Raw genomic sequence first — 18,267 nt, 5'->3', positions numbered from 1 at the left:
AAATGGTGTACGGAGGGCTTCAAATACCTGGGAATCACTATCTGTGACGAAATATATGAAGAAAATTATGCCTCTTTGCTTAATAAATCTAAAAAGGAGTTACTGAGATGGATGGATCTCCCTTTATCACTCATTGGCAGGATTAATACAATAAAAATGAATCTATTACCCAAATGTATTTATTTATTCCAGTGTATACCACTGAAGGTTCCTATATCCTTTTTTAAGGAATTAGATAAATCACTCACTTACTTCCAGTGGCACAACAAAACACTGAGAGTCAAACTCCTTACATTACAGGCGCCTTATTCCAAAGGTGGCTTGAATCTCCCAAATTTTAAATTGTATTATTTGGCTGCACAACTTCGCGCTCTGTGGATGTGGTTTCACTGCAGAGCAGATGAAGTAAAATGGATGTCAATCGAACAACATGAATTACAGGACAATCCATTAACAATCGTACCATTTTTGGAATCTAAAAAGAAACTAAAAACAATCACTCAAAACCCAATAATTTCTGCTACATTTAACGCCTGGCAGCAATTACACGTAACAGTTGGACAAAACATAAAATTATTGGTAAATTCACCTCTCATGAACAATCCCAATATCCCAGCAGCCTTAGCAGATGGAATTTTACAAAACTGGGTGAGAAAAGGAGTAAAAATTGTTTAGTGACCTTTATACTAATAATGTCTTTTTAAGTTTCAGCCAATTGTTAGAAATTCATGATCTAGATAAAAGTAACTTTTTCAAATATTTACAAATTAGAAGTTGGATCAAGAGTCAAACTAAAGATAATTTTCCACATAGACCCAAGGAATCTTTACTTTTCAACTCCAAATGTAATAGAATTAAAGGTTTAATATCTGCAGTGTATAAAACCATAAATGACAACTTACCGGCTTATGCCAATTATACTTATGCACTTACACAGAGGAGAATTGGAACAGATTATTGGAATTGGCACAAACAAAATTGGTGTCCTCTAAACACAGACAAATTCAATTCAATATTTACCATAGAACGTATTTTACGCCATATAGGTTCAGTAAATTAGGAAATGACATATCTGATCAATGTCAAAGTTGTAACATCTCTGTCAGAACTCTTGTGCACATGCTATGGAGTTGTACTCGTTTGAAGCCATACTGGACTCACATCATCGCAGTAACCTCTCGGGTTTGTGGACAGGCTCTGGACGCCGACCCTAGGATTTGGTTACTGGGGGATGAAACCTTACTGAAGGTGAACTCAAATATGAAGCATTTTGTGTTACTAGCAGCAACGGCTGCCAAGAAGTGTATCCTGAAGGATTGGAAGAATGTCACCCCCCCCCCGCAGCCAAAAACATTGGGCTAACGAACTCCTGTCGTACTGCACACCAGAAAAAAATCTACATTCTATTCGAGGAAAACTAGATGACTTTGAACTTATTTGGACTCTTTTTCTGAACATCCTGACCCAACTTGACATGACCACAGACTAGATGTAATCTATGTTTATTATTGTTTATCTCTATCTTTATGATTATTTTATATCTTGCTTTGTGGAGAGAGTTTTATCTTTATTTTTATTTATATATATATATTAGTGCTGTCAATCGATTAAAAAAAATTAACTAATTAATCGCACAATTTTTTAAAATAAATCGCGATTAATCGCAATTAAAAGACTGAAACTTTTTGGATATGTAAATGTAAAATGTAAATAATTAATGTAAACTCAAGACAAAGAAACTATTTAAATTCAAAATATGATTGTTTATTGGAATTTTTGTTTAACTTGTAACACAGATTTTCTCATGTAAACAACATACCTGCAATAAACCATCAATATCCTCCAAATTAACTGTTGCCTTGAAAGCCATATTTATTACAGAAATAAAAACACAGGCATGTAAGTACCATTTGAATTTCAAAACAATCAATGCCAATAAAAAACAAAAATGATTTCCATGTTGAATTCTAAGTGGACTGCAAAAAAATTCCAAAGTATAGTCATTGCCAGTGCTTTAAGTGGGCCGGTATGCACCAGTACTCAGTACCGCCACTTCCAAATATAGCTCTTGAGTGTACCGCCACCTCTCCGTGCGCCCAGAACGTGCTTGTAGCGTACCGGTACGCTCATTTCGACATCTGTTTTAATAGAAGTTTTAATCTTTTACCTGCACTGCCGATTTTCAGAGCGCCCTTCACAATGCAAGCTTCCTAATTCATCCCACCCAGAGCAGAAACTACATTACCCATTCACCCTTAAGTTATACAAGTGAATAGCGCATGTGTCGCTTTTCCCACTGTTAAGTGTCAACAACTCAACGTGGCCGGAGAAGGTGTGTGAAACTCGTTGTGAGTTAAACTAAAGCAAAATCTTGAGTATTTATTGTCTGATAAACATTAAAAACTGTCTGCGGAGGTTGAGTCGTCCTGCAGCCCCCGCCGGCTGTTCATTGGCTGCAGCATCTTTTTTCTAAGTTCTAAAAAAATACCGTAGACAGCAAGGCACAAATTTAGATATTCATTTATCTAATTAATCTAAAGCCTATGCACAAATGACAATATGACAATATGATCTTTTTGTCCCCTTTTTGTTTTAAAGCTTGATGAAGAGAGAGAGCGCAAGTTGCTGCAGCTGCGAGGAGGACAGTGATGCACGCGCACATGAGTGATTGACAGTTCGCGGCACTGTGTACAAAAAATACTCCGCTACACAATTATTTCGTTATTTTCGTTTAAGCTTATTAACGTTAGCGTTACAGAAAGGTCTGATTTACGCACTGTTACAGTCATTGTTTTTTTTTGTTTTTTTTTAAACAATGACATTTGAGTTCATGATTTTAATGTTGCTGTTTCTTGTGGCAGACTAAATGAAGAGTAATGTTTCTTGTGGCAGACTGAAGAGTAATCCGGCAGAGTTTTATACTGAAACTTTCCGTCTAAAAGTCCTTCCTTGGTCTTATCCATATTTCTTTGCACGTTGAACACACATAGGCCACAACTGGAAATAAAAAAAACTGCAACCGTGTTAATTGCGTTATTTTTTTTTTTAACGCGTTAAATATTTCAAATTAATCGAATGCGTTAACGCGCTAATTTTGACAGCACTAATATATATATATATATATATATATATATATATATATATATATATATATATATATATATATATATATATAATTTTTTTTTTGTGTGTGTTTGTTTTGTAAAAAATTTAAACTAATAAATAAAAATGTATAAAAAAAAAGCAAAAAACAACACCGATATCTGACCAGAATTACTGTCTCTTCTCATAGTGACAGCCAATCACATTAGTTTTCTGGTATTGCATGCACTCGATTTGCCTGCGTCTGCGCTAGGGTATTTGCATAAGACATACTGTCTGGAGGACGGGTGCATTGGCGCTTGAAAAGTTTTCAACTTCTATTTAGAATTAATTTCTAGAATTAATTTCACCATGCTTGACGTCACACCATTTGAAACACATAACCAACTGAAATCAATTTAAATGTATTAAGTATTGCCTGAGTGATGCTGAAACAACCAGGTTTAGTTTTTCACCCAGGATAAACTGCTTCCTGTGGAACAGTCTCCATGAAGAATGATCTCTTGATCCTGGATCCTTGCTGCCATCCACTCGGAGATGATTTGGATGATATGTGGTTGTGTCTAAAGGGTAATGAATAAATGTTAAAAGAATACTGATAGCAGCACTATAGGAGCATCACAGTCCCGCCCACAGCCGGTGCCAGGATTTGGGGTAAAACCAGCTACGGCTGTACTAAGCGATAGTATATGCTGATATAAACGCAAAATTTCATGGGGCACTAACCTTGTTTTGAGATAAATGCCTTCTATTTGCAATGTCTTGGATAAGTACTTCATTATCCACAATCCTGAACAATCCCACAATCCTAGAGTGATGCATCTGATTGGTGGAACTCGTGTAACCGTCTGGTTAAACCCCGCGAAGGTCCGGGAAGACATCTCGGTTACGTATGTAACCACGGTTCCCTGAATACGGAACGAGATGCTGCGGTGACATCACCGGTATGGGAACACCCCTCGGTGGGAATGTCTGAAGCCCTATACCATCCCGCCAATCCTATTGGCCAAATAGCGCTTAGCACTGCCCTACGCATGCGTACGCATCGTATACCTGAGTGCCATGCGCTATTTCGCTCAGATATCATGAACTGAAGAAATGCTATCAAGGTACGGAACAGCGGGGACCGCAGCATCTCGTTCCCTATTCAGGGAAACGTGGTTACATACGTTACCGAGATGTTCCCTTTCATAGGTCACTTCGATGCTGTGGTGACGTCACAGGTATGGGAACCCTATACCATCACGCCTGACGTACCTGATAGTTGGAATCCAAGGAAAGCATCTGCTCAAGCGGACAGAACCCGGGAGCCAGGAGCCATCCTCACATCCAGACTGTAAAACTTGACAAAAGTGCTCGGTGAGGAACATCCTGCTGCAGCACAGACATCATATAGAAGAACCACTGAGAAAGCTTGTGATGAAGCCACTGCTCTCGTGGAATAAGCTCTAACTCCTAAGGGCGAAGCGAGTCTGCGCGCCTCATAGGTTAAAGATAGAGTCTCCATCAGCCAATGTGACATGCGCTGCTCTGTGACAGCATGGCCTCTATTTTGTGTCCTAACAGACAAAGCTGGTCGGACTCACGCCATGGAGCTGTTCGATCAACATAAGTCTTCAGCACTCTGACAGGGCAAATACTAAGGGTTCGAAGCGACCTAGAGACGTAATTAGGCCTCGGTCGCAGCAATACCTTCACAGAGCCTGGTGCAAAATCCATGCACGAGGGCGAAACAGAAAAAGCCTGTAAATCTGCAACTCTCTTGAGGGAGGATAAAGCCACAAGAAGAATCCGCGGCAGAATTAAATCCAATAAAATGAACATCGGGCCACGCCTCTAGCGTGATTACAGTAGCTGTGTGAGCCGTCATAAACAGGCTGTCTTACTCAGCCTCTTGTGCCGTCCCTCAACTCTGAAGGCTGGATTGTGCAGAGTGTCTGAGGGGGGTGCTCAAGTGATAGCTCGATTCAATGATGCTGCGAGGCAGTCAGTGTTAGAGCGTGGGGACTGCAGCGAGAGGGCTGGATGTGCATTAGCAGTCCAACAGCGCTCTCTAATGGAGGGCACAGTCCCTGGCTAACTGGACAGCACATGCGTCAAAGTCGCTGCGTTTCGTAGTGTATAATCCTTTAGCGTATCCACGGGCAGGATTTAATCCAACAAGTTAAACATTGGGCCAAGCAGCTAGCGAGAACACGGCAGCTGTGTGAGCCGTTATAAACTGGTCGTCTTTGTCAGCCTCTTGTGCCGTCCCTCAAACTCTGAAGGCTGGATTGTGCAGAGTGTCTGAGGGGGCGCACAAATGATAGCTCAATCCAATGATGCTCGAGGTGCCTTTGCTGTGAGACAGTCAATGTTAGAGCATGGGGATTGAGGACGAGAGGCTTTCTCATTAAGAGCTGCCATAAAGTGAAGTAAATTTGTCGAGATTAGACATGCCTCAACACGCCTTCGACAAGACTTTAGGCCACGGCCGAGTTTGGCACAATCCGTTCGGCTAGAGAGTATAACAGAAGTCCTCCATGTCAGCAATGTTGGTGAAACCCGCGGCGTTCATAACGTGCGCTGATTAAGGCTTCCAGGACCTCGAAACCTCTTGGTGGAGGTCCGTGAAGAAGGGTAGCGGCTCACGGGGGGGGATAGTTTGTCCACCACGCAGGTAACCACATTAAATTGCTCACTGAGGAAGGGGAGGCGCGTTTCTCCTGTCCGCTCAGAGGGAGAGAACCGCATGTGCCAGCCAGAGCCTACTCTGAGTTCGAAGCCGCATTGGACAAACATAGTTTGAAAAAGCAAATCTGCTGATCGCCCCTAACCAACACCTCATGCGGGGCCTCAGTGACCGCAGAAGTGAAACGGTGGGGGTTAGACGCGAGGCGACTTAAATACACTCCAGAGCGAGGATTTTATTTTTTTTTTTCTGTAGCCGTAGGCTATCACAGAGAGAACATGTAGAGAGGCTGCTGACGAACCTCTCACGAGTGCCTCCTCGTGATAAACCCATTATATGGCTTTTACCTTTCGTTGACTCATCGCGTCCGCGAAGAGGAGTTAAACACTGCTCGAAGAAAAAACGATGAGAACGTGAGATGGTTTCCTTAGGGCACAGATGATTCGCTTTCCTGAAGGAATGAAATCTGGCTCTGTGTAACTGACGCTCCACCTGAACCAGTGTTGCCAAGTCTGTGGTTGTTTTTCATGTCTGCCGGTTGAAGAAACCCCAATCCCAATAACTTGATATTTAGGGCCTAAAATGTGAATTTTACCAAGGCAACCCTTCCAATAAACGTTTTTTTTAACCCCGGGAAGCAATGTTTTATTGGGGAACCTCCTGGAAATGCGTTTGGACTAGTTTTGAGAAGCAACTGGTTAGGATTTGTTGTAAAAACCTGGCAACCCTGAACTGAACGCACATGCTGGAGATATACTTCTAATTACAGGAGCGTCTTTACTGATGAGATGAGCATGAAAATCGCATTTGATTTTTTGCACAGCCCTCCTGAAATTTCATTCCCCCGTGGCAGGCAAAGAAGACATTTCAGCCAATAAGAATCTCCCTTGACTTCAGTGAATTCAAACATATCCTTGAGATATGGCCATGGGTGATCCCTGTCGGTGTCGGGAATCTCGGGATCATTGCGGGCAGCAAGAGCTGCACTATCACCTATTTTAGCGGTCATCTTCCACCTCGAACTAACTGCTGCGTGAGCGTATGTTGGCAAAGAACTCGTGAAGTCGCGGGTTCTTTTTTTCAAAAGAAAACCAACATTTTCATTGGTTTGTAAAATCAGTGTAATAAATACTTGAAGCGGGCATGTGGAAATGTATCGGAGTAAAAAGTAAACTTTGTCTTTAATAAAGAAGGGGAGTAACAGTGAAAGTAGATGCAAATAAAACATACTCAAGTAAAGTACCTTTAAAGCTACCTCTTTTCCAAAATGGCAATGAAGTTCCCTTTGTTGTTTGAATTCTCAGACTCTCTATGGCCTCTCTGAGAAATATTCTGTGTGGCTGTCAGTAGAACAACATCAGCAATTATTTTGATATACAACTGATTTTCTTTGATTTTCTTTTCTCTCTCCTTGTTGATGGAATCTAATATGCAAGATTTAGTTTTAACAACATGCTGGTGCTGCTTCCATGCATACATTGCATTTTGATGGTGGTCTGATTAAGAGTGAGCTTTAAAGCCCCTCTCCCTACACAAGGCTTTTTTCCAGTTGGAAAAGCCACAGTTGTGGATGTGAAAACAGATGATGGTGCATTTGGAAGAGAGAAATGTCTGCAAGCATAACAAGAAGCAGAGTCTTTGCTTAATGAGTACTCAAGCCATATATTGTCCTTGTACCAGGAATCTTTAAAAGCTCTCTTCCGGTTGCCCATTTGTGTTTTGGGGAAAGACCTGATATGAGGCTGCATAGGTCCCTCAGATCTGGATTGAGAAATGTCTGGGAAAAGCATATGAAAATGGAAATCAGTTCTCAGAGGCATTTTCTGTTTCAAAAGGCCCCACGTCATAATGAGACCCACAATTATCAAAAGTTCCTTAATGCAATTAAGTATTGGCTATTTTACATGTAAAATATAAAAAAAGACATACCAGCAGGTCCAGTAGGAGCAGTATCAGAAGTGAGTGGAAGCTCAGATTCTGTTTCTGAAGGTGGGGAAGTATCCAGTTCACTTTCAATCTCATCTATAGCTATAACACAGAGGCAAATTAGTAAAATACAAGATTTTAACCACATACCTTTATGCATTCATAGAATAACTCTCAAGAGTGCACTTTTTCTGTATGATACTGAAATTAGCAATATACAAAAGTGCCAATATATAAATATAGGGACTTATGTGATTTAAGCAAATGTGCAGCCCTGATTATACCATACCAAAGTCATATTACTGTCCACTTTCTAGTTTGTCTACTAACCTGGTCGAGGGTGTGCAGGGCTGTTCTGACCTATGCTTGCATCTTTCTGAACCAAGAGGTCTCCTGTTGAGCAGCCAGGCTCTGAACTCACTGTGTGTAAACCATCAGACAGACTCTCCCTCACTGGCTGGCATGGCTTTTTCTTTGCAAAAAAATACTGGATATCTCCCTGCCTTTTCATCCTGTAACACTGCCTGAGATAACAGAGGTAAAAAAAGGAGGAAAATTACTATTCGTTTAAATGCTATTGTTTTATTGGCGGATGACAAAAAGTTTAGACATGTTTTCTACATGAAGATGCAAATTGTGCATGGTTACTAATTTTCTTTTTATGAATATGGTGCGTTTCGAAGTGTTTATCCAAACAAACAATATTCGTAGATTCTACTCTAACGTTGTTCCGCGTCATCATGACTCATGCAGCCGCGTACACGTAGACTCTGATCAGACTCAGAGAGGCACCAGCACCGCTGGTTTCTTGGCTTGCAGTTTGTATATTAGTTAATGACAGAAGCAATGGTTTTAAAAAAGTATAATTGCAATTCTAATAAAGTCATTATCGAATCATGATTCTAATAAAGTCATTATCGAATCATGCAGTTAAAGACTTTAGAGTATTTGTTCTCAAGTCAGAGTCAAGTAATTTTCTTCATTTATTAGAGTGCAGTCACGTAACTCAAGACCTCCACCTCTGATAGTTAACATATCGTTAGCTTTTAAGGCGAGACACTACAGGTGAATAGGGTAAAATTAAGAAATAATAGATATCACCATGAAACTTCCTCAGTTGATTACTTACACAAGTTCATAAAAAATCATTTAAAATGTTTTTTTTTATTTGTATGTCTAATTATGCAAATTAGCCATTATCTCATTGAATATGCACAATTTTGCATATATTCTACGAATACAAGAAAGAAAAGGAAGAAAGTAAAGCAATGCAAAAACATAAGGCGAAAGAAAGGGGACCTTACAGGAACAAGCTCACACCAAGCGCAAAACAGCGGTGTTTGAAGAAGCTCTCAGGCATCCAAAATATCGACCCATACGAGCTCCCTGCAGCAGCACAGAGACCTGGACCATTTACCTCCATGCACACATATGGACATTTTGAATTATATTGTTTACGATGTAAGTCACCTTGCATTCACGCTGTTAATGGCTTTAATCTAACCAGGACATTTACATCTTGCAATCACACATTTAACTACACTAGCCAACCCAGAACTGGTTTGTCCACTTTGCAGCCCCCAACACAAAAACCTGGTACAGTATGTGTCATTGGGCTAAAATCAAATCATAACTAAACATACACAGCTTTAGCCTACATCAAAACATATTGGAAACGTTTGTGTACATTGAAGAACTCATTACAATCTAGTGTTTACGAAACAGAAGTGCAGTCTAAATGCAATGTAATTACAATACACTAAAACGCATGTGAATAAACTTACTTTGGCCAGTACAACACTGTTGTCATCACCTGCTGTAGATGGACCCAGCCACAGCAGAAAGCCTCGTAACTTTCCAAAGACTTGTGGCTTTTAAACTCCTGCATTGTGTAGTAACTTAAACCAAAAACAATATAATTCCCAATGTCCATATGTGTGCATGGAGGTAAATGGTCCAGGTCTCTGTGCTGCTGCAGGGAGCTCGTATGGGTCGATATTTTGGATGCTTGAGAGCTTCTATAAATACCGCTGTTTTGCGCTTGGTGTAACCTAAAAAAAACTGTATTCCACTGTTCCTGTGTTCCATATGTATCGTGAGAGGTACTGCAGCAGTTTTTAACGCAGCAGTAACTTCCAGGCATGGTAAAACCTCCTCTACTACTGAGTTAACAACACATGTAAACAATCCTGTTTCGCCGCCGGTATCCTGCCAACATGGCGGAGACTGTGATATCGAGGGAGGGGCTTTGTGCTATGACGACAACTCCTCATTCTCATATTGATTTCAATTTGTCCAAAAGACTAAGACTAAAACTAAAAGGGCTGTCAAAAGCAACACTGATTTCAGCCTATATTAATGTAAAAAAAACATAGAATACCGTTCTTACCAAATTCAGTCAACACGTTATTAAATTATAATTAGCTTTTAAACACTGACAGGAACTTTCAGAGCCGATTCCAAAATTACTGCGTTTATAATACAACTCTATGAAAGACTCAGATCACGTATCTAAAAATAAATCGCTATAGTAAAAGAGAAATAATAAGAGGCGTGAAGTTTCCTACCGTTCTGCTGGGTTTGGTCCTCACGAGCGTCTGACGCTCTGCGGCGCGTCTGCGTCCCTCACACGCGCGTTTACAGCACTAAATTAATCAACTGTGCTAATTATTATACATTAACTTCATTGTGAGCTTCGGGTACTTCATTTATTATTGTTCAATGAACTGTTTGAAACAAAAAAAAGGTTGCATTTCATTCAGTGTCTCTGCAAGGGATTATAGATCAACAGCGCCACCTGCTGTCGATACGCGGCTATTGGTAGTGATGAAAAATTATAACACAAATTAAACAAGCAATTTTAAAACTTTTGTGATTGAAAAATTATAAAAAAATGTACTTAATTAAAATGAATTTAAAAACTTAAAAAAAAACAGTAAAAATATAGTGCAATCAGATCTGAATCAACCGAGTCGTGAACAGGAAGTGCCGATCTGAATCAACCGACTCGCGAACATGCGCCGAAGTGCCGATCTGAATCAACCGAGTCGCGAACATGCGCCGAAGTGCCGATCTGAATCAACCAAGTCGCGAACAGGCTCCGAAGTGCCGACCTGAATCAACCGACTCGCGAACATGTGCAGAAGTGCCGATCTGAATCAACCGAGTCGCGAACATGCGCCGAAGTGCCGATCTGAATCAACCGAGTCGCGAACAGGCTCCGAAGTGCCGATCTGAATCAACCAAGTCGCGAACATGCGCCGAAGTGCCGATCTGAATCAACCAAGTCGCGAACAGGCTCCTAAGTGCCGACCTGAATCAACTGACTCGCGAACATGCGCAGAAGTGCCGATCTGAATCAACCGAGTAGCGAACAGGCTCCGAAGTGCCGATTTGAATCAACCGAGTCGCGAATATTGTCCGAAGTCCCGATCTGAATCAACCGAGTCGCGAACAGGCTCCGAAGTGCCGATTTGAATCAACCGAGTCGCGAACAGGCTCCGAAGTGCCGATCTGAAAACTTCGACCAAAGAATGTAAAATATAGCTAACTCTATTTCTCTAATAACTCTACAACTCTATGAAAGACTCAGATCACGTATCTAAAAATAAATCGCTATAGTAAAAGAGAAATAATGAGAGGAGTGAAGTTTCCTACCGTTCTGCTGTGTTTGGTCCTCAGGCGCCTCTTCACCTCCCTCACACGCACGTTTACAACGCTAAATTAATCATCTTTGCTAATTATTATACATTTACTTCATTGTCAGCTTCAGGTACTTCATTTATTATTGTTCAATGAACTGTTTGAAACAAAAAATGGTTGTATTTCAGTAATAATTCAAAATTATCAAAATAAAATAATGTTTTCTATTTTAATATCCTTTAAAATATCATTTATTTCTGTGATGTGCAGCTGTATTTTCAGCATCATTCCTCCAGTCTTCAGTGTTACATGATCTTTAGAAATCATGAAATTATGATGATTTATTAATACAATTATTAATAGTTGTGCTACCAAATATTATTTTGGAATCTGCGATAATGTTTTCAGGATTCTTCGATGTATATTTTTTTTAAAGAACAGCGTTTATTCAAAATATAAATCTCTTCTAACAATATTAATCTTTGATATCACTTCTTATCAATGTAACACATCCTGAATAAAAGATTCTAATATCTAATAAAGAATACAATTTCTTATAAAAAAAAATTTACTGAGCCCAAACTATTGAACTGTAGTGAATATTGTTAGAAAATATTTATATTTTAAATAAAAGCTCTTCTTTTTAACTTTTTATTAATCAAAGAATTCTGAAAAAAGTATCACAGATTACAAAATAATATTTATCAGCAAAACTGTTGATAATTCTAATAATAAATCATCATATTATTCTGATTTCTGAAGATCATGTGACACTGAAGACTGGAGGAATGATGCTGAAAATACAACTGCACATCACATGAATAAATTATACTTTCATGTATATTAAAATAGAAAAATGTTAATAATATTACACAATATTACATGTTTTCCAGTATTTTTGATCAAATAAATGCTGTCTTGATGAGTAAAATAAATTCTTGTAAAAAAAACATAAAAAATCATTGTGATCCCAAACTCTGACCGGTAGTGTGTGTGTTTGTTGTGTGTGTGTGTGTGTGTGTGTGTGTGTGTGTGTGTGTGTGTATATATATATATATATATATATATATATATATATATAAACTTGCCTTGCCAAGTGTGTTAGTGGGCGTGTATATATATATATATATATATATATATATATATATATATATATATATATATATATATATATATATACACGCCCACTAACACACTTGGCAAGGCAAGTTTATATATATATATATATATATATATATATATATATATATATATATATATATATATATATATATATAGCACATTTCATACACAATGGTAATTCAAAGTGCTTTACATAAAAGAAAGTAAAATAATCATAAAGAAAATTATAACAAAAATAAAACAAGCAATTTTAAAATTTTTAAAATGATAAAAAAAATTACTTAATTAAAATGAATTTAAAAACAGTTACAAAATTCGTTTACTTAAAAAAAAAAAACAAAAAAAAACAGTGAAAATATAGTGCAATCAGTTCGGACATTGCAGAGTGCTCATTCAATAAATGCACAGCTAAACAGATGAGTTTTAAGTCTAGATTTAAATGTGACTAGTGTCTTAGCACATCTGGTCTCTTCTGGAAGATGATTCCAACTGCGAGCGGCAAAGAAACTAAAAGCAGATTCCCCTTGTTTTGTGTGAACCCTTGGTATTTCTAACTGACTCGATCCGAATGATCTGAGTGCTCTGTTAGGTTTATATTCAGTGAGCATATCTGCAACTGCAGTTTTTAAGGAGTTTGGAAATGTCCCAGAAAGAAGTGAAGTGTTCACCACTTCTAAGAGATCTGCTTCTAAGCAGTTAAGCACACTGTTGAAAAAATATGTGGGAAAGTGTGTCAAGATAGCAGGTTGATGATTTTAGGTGCTGCACTGTGTCTTCCAGAATGTTGCTATCAATTGCTTCAAAAATAGACATAGTATCTTTTTGATATTGTGGCTGAATCTGTCTGACCTCGGCATTACTTGAGGATGTGCTAATCGCCTTCCTGATATTGATGATCTTCTCAGAAAAGAAGAATGCAAACTCATTGCATTTGCTGTCTGAGAGCATTTCACTGGGAATCTGACTTCAGTCTAAGTCTCGTAACTTTGAACGCTCCTCTGGTTTCAGTTGTGTTTTTGTTTATTTTGGTGACGTATAAATAAAATCTTCCCATCTGCCTGCACTTGAGTCTTCGCCTCTTGCGATCCGTGACACTACGTCCTTAATAACAAAAAAGTTTAGAGCCCTACTGATGATTAAGTCTAGAGTGAGTCCACCTTTGTGTGTGGGTCCATGTCCATGCTGAATCGACAGGTAAAAAAAAAGCCTCAAGTCCAAATATTCATTTATCACCAATTAACTGTTTGACAAACACTTCCTGCTTCGATGTCCTGATCTGAATTTAAAAAAAATCTCAAACATGCTCCGAAGTGCCGATCTGAATCAACCGAGTCGCGAAAATGCTCCGAAGCGCCGATCTGAATCAACCGAGTCGCGAACAGGCTCCGAAGTGCCGATCTGAATCAACCGAGTCGCGAACAGGCTCCGAAGTGCCGATCTGAATCAACCGAGTCGCGAACATGCGCCGAAGTGTCGATCTGAATCAACCGAGTCGCGAACATGCGCCGAAGCGCCGATCTGAATCAACCGAGTCGCGAACAGGCTCCGAAGTGCCGATCTGAATCAACCGAATCGCGAACATGCTCCGAAGTGCCGATCTGAATCAACCGAGTCGCGAACAGGCTCCGAAGTGCCGTTCTGAATCAACCGAGTCGCGAACAGGCTCCGAAGTGCCGATCTGAAAACTTCAACCAAAATATGTAAAAAATAACTCTATTTCTCTAATAACTCTACGACTCTATGAAAGACCTAGATCACGTATCTAAAAATAAATCGCTATAGTAAAAGAGAAATAATGAGAGGAGTGAAGTTTCCTACCGTTGTGCTGTGTTTGGTCCTCAGGCGCGTCTTCACCTCGCTCACACGCGCGTTTACAACGCTAAATTAATCATCTTTGCTAATTATTATACATTTACTTCATTGTCAGCTTCAGGTACTTCATTTATTATTGTTCAATGAACTGTTTGAAACAAAAAAAGGTTGTATTTCAGTAATAATTCAAAATTATCAAAATAAAATAAAGGTTTCTATTTTAATATCCTTTAAAATATCATTTATTTCTGTGTTTGTGCGGCTGTATTTTCAGCATCATTCCTCCAGTCTTCAGTGTAACATGATCTTTAGAAATCATGAAATTATGATGATTTATTAATTCAATTATTAATAGTTGTGCTACCAAATATTATTTTGGAATCTGCGATAATGTTTTCAGGATTCTTTGATGTATAATTTTTTTAAAGAACAGTGTTTATTCAAAATATAAATCTCTTCTAACAATATTAATCTTTGATATCACTTCTTATCAATGTAACACATCCTGAATAAAAGATTATAAGATCTAATAAAGAATACAATTTCTTATAAAAAAAAGGATAAAAATTTACTGAGCCCAAATTATTGAACTGTAGTGAATATTGTTAGAAAATATTTATATTTTAAATAAAAGCTCTTCTTTTTAACTTTTTATTCATCAAAGAATCCTGAAAAAAGTATCACAGATTACAAAATAATATTTATCAGCAAAACTGTTGATAATTCTAATAATAAATCATCATATTATTCTGATTTCTGAAGATCATGTGACACTGAACACTGGAGGAATGATGCTGAAAATACAGCTGCACATCACATGAATAAATTACACTTTCATGTATATTAAAATAGAAAAATGTTAATAATATCTTACAATATTACATGTTTTCCAGTATTTTTGATCAAATAAATGCTGTCTTGATGAGTAAAATAAATTCTTGTAAAAAAAACAAACAATCATTCTGATCCCAAACTCTGACCGGTAGTGTGTGTTTGTGTGTTTGTGTGAGTGTGTGTTTATATATATATATATATATATATATATATATATATATATATATATATATATACCCACTAACACACTAGGCAAGGCAAGGCAAGTTTATATATATAGCACATTTCATACACAATGGTAATTCAAAGTGCTTTACATAAAAGAAAGTAAAATAATCATAAAGAAAAAATAACAAAATTAAACAAGCAATTTTTAAATTTTTAAAATGATTAAAAAATGTACTTAAAATGAATTTAAAAACAGTTACAAAATTCGTTTACTTAAAAAAAAAAAAAAAACAGTGAAAATATAGTGCAATCAGTTCGGACATTGCACGGTGCTCATTCAATAAATGCACAGCTAAACAGATGAGTTTTAAGTCTAGATTTAAATGTGACTAGTGTTTTAGCACATCTGGTCTCTTCTGGAAGATGATTCCAACTGCGAGTGGCATAGAAACTAAAAGCAGATTCCCCTTGTTTTGTGTGAACCCTTGGTATTTCTAACTGACTCGATCCTAATGATCTGCTCTGTTAGGTTTATATTCAGTGAGCATATCTGCAACTGCAGTTTTTAAGGAGTTTGGAAATGTCCCAGAAAGAAGTGAAGTGTTCACCACTTCTAAGAGATCTGCTTCTAAGCAGTTAAGCACACTGTTGAAAAAAGATGTGGGAAGTGTGTCAAGATAGCAGGTTGATGATTTTAGGTGCTGCACTGTGTCTTCCAGAATGTTGCTATCAATTGCTTCAAAAATAGACAGTATCTTTTTGATATTGTGGCTGAATCTGTCTGACCTCTGCATTACTTGAGGATGTGCTAATCGCCTTCCTGATATTGATGATCTTCTCAGAAAAGAAGGATGCAAACTCATTGCATTTGCTGTCTGAGAGCATTTCACTGGGAATCTGACTTCAGTCTAAGTCTCGTAACTTTGAACGCTCCTCTGGTTTCAGTTGTGTTTTTGTTTATTTTGGTGACGTATAAATAAAATCTTCCCATCTGCCTGCACTTGAGTCTTCGCCTCTTGCGATCCGTGACACTACGTCCTTAATAACAATGGATGAAAAGTTTAGAGGCCTACTGATGATTAAGTCTAGAGTGTGTCCACCTTTGTGTGTGGGTCCATGTCCATGCTGAATCGACAGGTAAAAAAAAAGCCTCAAGTCCAAATATTCATTTATCACCAATTAACTGTTTGACAAACACTTCCTGCTTCGATGTCCTGATCTGAATTAAAAAAAAATCTCAAACATGCTCCGAAGTGCCGATCTGAATCAACCGAGTCGCGAACAGGCTCCGAAGCGCCGATCTGAATCAACCGAGTCGCGAACAGGCTCCGAAGTGCCGATCTGAATCAACCGAGTCGCGAAAATGCGCCGAAGTGTCGATCTGAATCAACCGAGTCGCGAACATGCGCCGAAGCGCCGATCTGAATCAACCGAGTCGCGAACAGGCTCCGAAGTGCCGATCTGAATCAACCGAGTCGCGAACATGCGCCGAAGTTTCGATCTGAATCAACCGAGTCGCGAACATGCGCCGAAGCGCCGATCTGAATCAACCGAGTCGCGAACAGGCTCCGAAGCGCCGATCTGAATCAACCGAATCGCGAACATGCTCCGAAGTGCCGATCTGAAAAATTCAACCAAAGAATGTAAAAAATAACTCTATTTCTCTAATAACTCTACAACTCTATGAAAGACCTAGATCACGTATCTAAAAATAAATCGCTATAGTAAAAGAGAAATAATGAGAGGAGTGAAGTTTCCTACCGTTGTGCTGTGTTTGGTCCTCAGGCGCGTCTTCACCTCGCTCACACGCGCGTTTACAACGCTAAATTAATCATCTTTGCTAATTATTATACATTTACTTCATTGTCAGCTTCAGGTACTTCATTTATTATTGTTCAATGAACTGTTTGAAACAAAAAATGGCTGTATTTTAGTAATAATTCAAAATTATCAAAAAATAAAAAAATGTTTTCTATTTTAATATCCTTTAAATTATAATTTATTTCTGTGATGTGCAGCTGTATTTTCAGCATCATTCCTCCAGTCTTCAGTAAATGATCTTTAGAAATCATGAAATTATGATGATTTATTAATACAATTATTAATAGTTGTGCTACCAAATATTATTTTGGAATCTGCGATAATGTTTTCAGGATTCTTCGATGTATAATTTTTTTAAAGAACAGCGTTTATTCAAAATATAAATCTCTTCTAACAATATTAATCTTTGATTTCACTTCTTATCAATGTAACACATCCTGAATAAAAGATTCTAAGATCTAATAAAGAATACAATTTCTTATAAAAAAAAGGATAAAAATTTACTGAGCCGAAACTATTGAACTGTAGTGAAAATTGTTAGAAAATATTTATATTTTAAATAAAAGCTCTTCTTTTTAACGTTTTATTCATCAAAGAATCCTGAAAAAAATATCACAGATTACAAAATAATATTTATCAGCAAAACTGTTGATAATTCTAATAATAAATCATCATATTATTCTGATTTCTGAAGATCATGTGACACTGAAGACTGGAGGAATGATGCTGAAAATACAGCTGCACATCACATGAATAAATTACACTTTCATGTATATTAAAATAGAAAAATGTTAATAATATTTGATGAGTCTTGATGAGTAAAATAAATTCTTGTAAAAAAACATAAATCATTCTGATCCCAAACTCTGACCGGTAGTGTGTGTTTGTGTGTGTGTGTGTGTTATATATATATATATATATATATATATATAACCCAGGTCTCATGTAGTTAGAAAATAAAGCTAGAGTGGTTAATACAATGAGACTGGGCCTGGGCTCGTTGTAGGAAAATACAACTTGTTTTATATGTTACTTAATAAATGTATATTTGTAATACTGTTGGCTATTCTTATAAAGACCACCACAACTGTATTTTGATTGCAAAAATATTAACAAGTATTTATTTACAACATTAAATAAAAGATAAATGTATCTTAGAATAAAATAAA

General features: G+C 37.7%; 1 protein-coding gene across 1 annotated transcript in view; it reads right to left on the bottom strand.

The window, feature by feature from the left end:
- Positions 1-5,655: 5,655 nt before the first annotated feature.
- The window catches only part of LOC128014025 (uncharacterized), a 71,223-nt gene continuing 58,611 nt past the window's right edge, over positions 5,656-18,267 (bottom strand). Inside the window, 1 exon segment of the mRNA XM_052597265.1 lies at positions 5,656-5,854. Coding sequence (XP_052453225.1) covers positions 5,656-5,854 — 199 coding nt within the window.

The sequence above is a fragment of the Carassius gibelio genome, chromosome B25, assembly GCF_023724105.1.
Source record: "Carassius gibelio isolate Cgi1373 ecotype wild population from Czech Republic chromosome B25, carGib1.2-hapl.c, whole genome shotgun sequence".
NCBI classification, from domain to species: domain Eukaryota; kingdom Metazoa; phylum Chordata; class Actinopteri; order Cypriniformes; family Cyprinidae; genus Carassius; species Carassius gibelio.
This window is presented reverse-complemented; position numbering and strand designations above follow the sequence as displayed.